Below are 4,713 nucleotides of genomic sequence, written 5' to 3' on the forward strand. Positions count from 1 at the left end.
CAATTAGAATGCTGGATGGCATGAATTTATAGGTGCAACTGACATCTTATCATACACTGCTATGATAGGTCATGAGCTAAGGTGAAGCAATGCTGGGGGTAGTGGGAAAAGTTTTTCCCCTAAGCCAGTGTAAGCTGCTGCCCAGCTGATTATTTCTGTGCAAAATCCTGCAGTTTTCTTTCTAAGTGGGCATTGAATGTGCAGCTGGATGCTGGATGGCATGAATTTATAGGTGCAACTGACATCTTATCATACACTGCTATGATAGGTCATGAGCTAAGGTGAAGCAATGCTGGGGGTAGTGGGAAAAGTTTTTCCCCTAAGCCAGTGTAAGCTGCTGCCCAGCTGATTATTTCTGTGCAAAATCCTGCAGTTTTCTTTCTAAGTGGGCATTGAATGTGCAGCTGGGTCTGGTGCTGATCAAGATGCCTACTTTCTTTTGAGATTTGAGGTGAATGGTATAAGCTCATGCATGTTAAAGCCCCCCAGGTACTTCTGCAAGATTTAGGTCTGAGCTCCTGCACAGCTTATTATTTCTGTGCAAAAATCCTGCATTTTGGGAATGGATATAGGAGTCTTGGCCTGAAGTTCTGTAAGCTCCTTTCTCCATGCTGTGGTATCACATTGAGTGAGGTATTTCCAACATGCAGAGGAAAAATATTGAGAGGCTGCTTCTGGTTTGCTGTTGTACGGAGGTGCTTGGGCAAAGCTGTGCAAATGCTCCTTGGGCTGGCTAGTTTTGTCATGTGATGTTTCTAGAATATGGCATTGAGCCAGCAACTGTTCAAGTACCTGCTTTGTCACGTACTCTCAGCCAGATAAGGGTGTATTGCCTGGAGGGTTTGCCTCAGTTGGTCTGACTTTACTTTCACCACAGTTTTAAGTTGGCTCGTGCTCCTGATGATTTTGAGTGACCATCACACCAGTTCTGCAGTGAACACACTGTGGCCAGACCCAGAGACCTGGCCACATAGTATTTTCTGTACAGAAAGTCTAAATGCAATAGAAGTGGCAGGAGCACAGACTGCCCTAGTCACAGCATAGTCTCTGTGTGTTAGCTGTGTGCTGCTATAGCTAATGATGCTTCACGGACTACTTGGGAATTGTCATAGAATCATAGAATGGTCTGGGTTGGAAGGGACTTTAATGACCATCTAGTTCCAACCCCCTTGCCATAGGGACACTTTTCATTAGACTAGGTTGCTCCAAGACCTGTCCAACCTGACTTTGAACACTTCCAGGGATGGGGCAGCCATAGCTCCTCTGGGCAATCTGTGCCAATGCCTCACCACCCTCACAGGGAAGAATTTGAAGCCATTCCCCTTTGTCCTGTCACTCCAGACCCTGGTAAATAGTCTCTCTCAGTGACAGGAGGCTCTAGAGTAATACAAGCATACTGGTCAGAGAAGGCACAAAATAATGCTTTTCTTTCAAACACAGAAACTGGGAAAAGGGTGTGATTTCTCTCTCATTGTCTGTGTTCCCTTCAACCCAGGGAGGCTGTATGGAGCTGATGACTTCTTGCCTGTGTTGACATATGTGCTAGCCCAGTGTGATATGCTGGAACTGGATACTGAAATTGAATACATGATGGAGTTGCTGGATCCATCTTTGCTGCATGGAGAAGGTAATCTCTTTATTTATTTTTATTAGAATTGGGTGAAGGACTAGGGAAGGGGATTCTTCCTCATAGAGCCATTGCTGTTAACCTTGTTTGAGTAGGAATCCTTCTAAGGGGAAACCTAATGTAAGCAATATCAGTAGTGTAGAAAGAGAATCTCATAATCGTTTCCCCCTCAAAGGAAGAGAAGGCTGGTTAGCTTGCAGAGCACAGGCCCCAGAGATGTGGAAATCTATAGCTGTGTACTACCTTACAATACATTGTTTGCAGCCCAAAAGGTGGAGGCATCCTGACTTAGCAAGCAGACACATGCACTGTGCAGGTGCTAAATGCTGTTACCCTTCTGTGCCTGAAAATTTCCTGAGAATAATTACAGGGCAGCAGAATTCAGTTAAATTGTGAGGCATGTGGTGGGACTTGGGTTAGGTGCTTTGTAATAATTTCTGGGGGGCTTCTTTGTTCCTCAGAGAGAAGTGCTTTTGAGAATATTGATCTTTACTTCTTCCCAATATTTGCTTCTCATAAAGTATTTTTATTCCTCCAATTTGGCACTAGTCCGTTCCCCACCTTATGTACAAAGCATCCTTGAGTGCATTTTTCAGGAATCTTAGCATGGAAAATACTCAAGATGTGAAGCTGAAGATCATTAACATGCTTGAAAGGCAGAAACATTTGCTGGACTATAAAGTCATGCTGGTTTTAATGCAGCAGAAGATGTTTGTCCATTGGCTAGCCCTGTCTTTGGCACCAGCTGAACTTTACTGTGCAGGAAAAACTCCTTAGTGCTTTGGGGTTGTGCATTTCCACTGTAACATACTGTCCAATTTGTCTCATGGGTCTTGCATGTGTTTTATGTATTAATCTTGTTGCAAAGTTAAAGGCCAAGAGAGGATGCTGTCAGTAATACAGAAAATACTACTGTGGGCATAGAATGAGGCTTTGAATGCTTCTGTGAATAGACTGTGCGGCCCCTTACTTGGACGCTCCCACTCAAATAGTTTATTAAAAAAGAAAAAAAGACAGCATGTCTTTTGCTACTCCTGGTTGCTGAGGATTGTTACCTCCTGTTGAGACGACGACTTCTTTTGTCACCTACAGCTTCTTTTGAACATTGGCAACTCTGTTGTGGCTTTAATTTGTTCTCCACTCATGTAATAAAGGTGGAGTATGGAAGACTATACAATCGTCTCCTGAACTAGTTGGACATTATGGGGAATGCTAAGAAGGTGACAGATCAGTCTTCCTTTAAAAAACAAAGGCAACTCTTTGGGATGATTCCAGAGTACGAATCTCACACTCAGTTGTTGCTTTATTGACACTAAGGGTCATTGCTTTTAACTTGCTGACCAGTGGTAGATTGTATTTTACTTTGTTTAAACAGCTATGTTTATTTCATCCACATCTGAATCTTGGGAAGAAAATAAATAATTTTGAAAACTGTTTAGAAGAAAACTCATGTTTCAACTTGGTAAAAATGCTCAGGACTAAAGGAGTAACACCAGTCATTTAAATAACCAGCTATCCTCAGCACTTGTGGATGCAAAGATAGGCACAACTTGATAATATAGAGCACATGCAATCACTGCATGTCTCTTACGTGTGTGTATATATATATAGTGCCTGTACTTCTGACTGTGCATTCAGAGCTAGTGTGGTGTTTGTGACTATTCTGAAAAGTTCTTCCCTTGCTGTCCTTCACAGGAGGCTATTACTTGACAAGCGCTTATGGAGCACTTTCACTGATCAAGAATTTCCAGGAAGAACAAGCTGCCCAACTGCTAAGTTCAGAAGCCAGAGATACTCTCCGGCAGTGGCACAAGAGGAGGACAACTAACAGGACGATACCTTCAGTTGATGATTTTCAGGTAGAGCTTATGGCTGAAATAAAAAACGGGATGATTATTTTGTTTTATGATTCATAGTGTTTCCCTTGTGGTCACAAGTAGAGTGAAGCAGTGCTGAGATTATGGCTGCCACGTATCCTGCAATTTTGAAGTCTTTGCACTTTATCATAGAGTTTGATTATGATGGTCTAAAGAGAACATTAACTAATGGAGTTTTCTCATCCTCCCTTTTCCATTATGCAGAGCAAGGACAAACCAAATAATATCTTAGATTCAGCATCTTTGTATGCTTTATTGCTAAAAGGATTAAATCCAGGTTTCCAGTAGTATAAATCAGCCCAACTCCCCAGTAGCTAGTGGTGGCATACAGTGGGTAACAGGGAGGAGAGGTGGGAGAAAACTGCCTACAGCTCTAAAGTTTAAGCAAGGAGTAGAGTCCTATACTCTGGATGTCTTCATGTTTGTTTGTGGTTTTTTCTCCCCTCCCCTACATTTCGTATTGCTCTTCAGAGCAGAGCAGCACCTTCAACTGAAGAATAACAAACCAGTTGGGATTGCTTCATCTTTTGAAACCAGGCCTGCATGTCTTTCGTATGCTGTTGGCTGATTGTTCAGATGCAGCAGTTTGTGGACTGAAGCAAGGAGGAAGTTGGCATTGAGAAGAAAGGATTCACTCCTTTGTATTCAGTTGTTTACATTTAGAAAGAGCAGAACTGATTAACCATAATTTAAAACCATGGCCAATGTGCAAAGCAGGTCCATCTTACTGGGATCCATGTTATTTTCTGCTTACCTGGGGTTAGGTGTCAGATTCAAGTAGCTTGAGTCTTTGCTCTTTCTGGCAAAACACTGCATTTTTCATAGGAAAATCCAACACCTTGTGTTTCTGCTGCATGATGAAATTACAGAAGATTCTTTCAGAAGGATCTTGTATTCTGTTTCGTCTTCTCATTCTGTGTGAATGAACTTCAGCCAAGGTCAATGTACAGCTGGATGCAGGAAGATGCAGGGGGGCACAGAAAGAGCTGGCACAGAATGTGTCCAGTGCTTTTCCTTCTGTTGTCTCTTTCAAAAGACAACCTTGAATCAGTAGATCACACCACTTCCAGGCTATGCTTGACACAAGTTCAAGCACTTTGCTGCCTGCTCAGAATGCCGGTTTTCTCTATCTTTTCTCTGAGTCCTGCAGTCCTGAAATAGAGCATCTTGCCTACAACTAGCGTGTAACACGACTGTAGCTCTACTCCT

The 4,713-nt window shown here is 42.6% G+C and overlaps 1 protein-coding gene across 1 annotated transcript in view; it reads left to right on the plus strand.

Annotated features, from left to right (window-relative positions):
• LOC103806656 (ras and Rab interactor 2-like) overlaps positions 1-4,713 on the plus strand; it is a 41,104-nt gene that overhangs the window by 34,362 nt on the left and 2,029 nt on the right. Inside the window, 2 exon segments of the mRNA XM_009079365.1 lie at positions 1,496-1,627; positions 3,323-3,486. Coding sequence (XP_009077613.1) covers positions 1,496-1,627; positions 3,323-3,486 — 296 coding nt within the window.

Source organism: Acanthisitta chloris, unplaced genomic scaffold (genome assembly GCF_000695815.1).
Source record: "Acanthisitta chloris isolate BGI_N310 unplaced genomic scaffold, ASM69581v1 scaffold18027, whole genome shotgun sequence".
NCBI classification, from domain to species: domain Eukaryota; kingdom Metazoa; phylum Chordata; class Aves; order Passeriformes; family Acanthisittidae; genus Acanthisitta; species Acanthisitta chloris.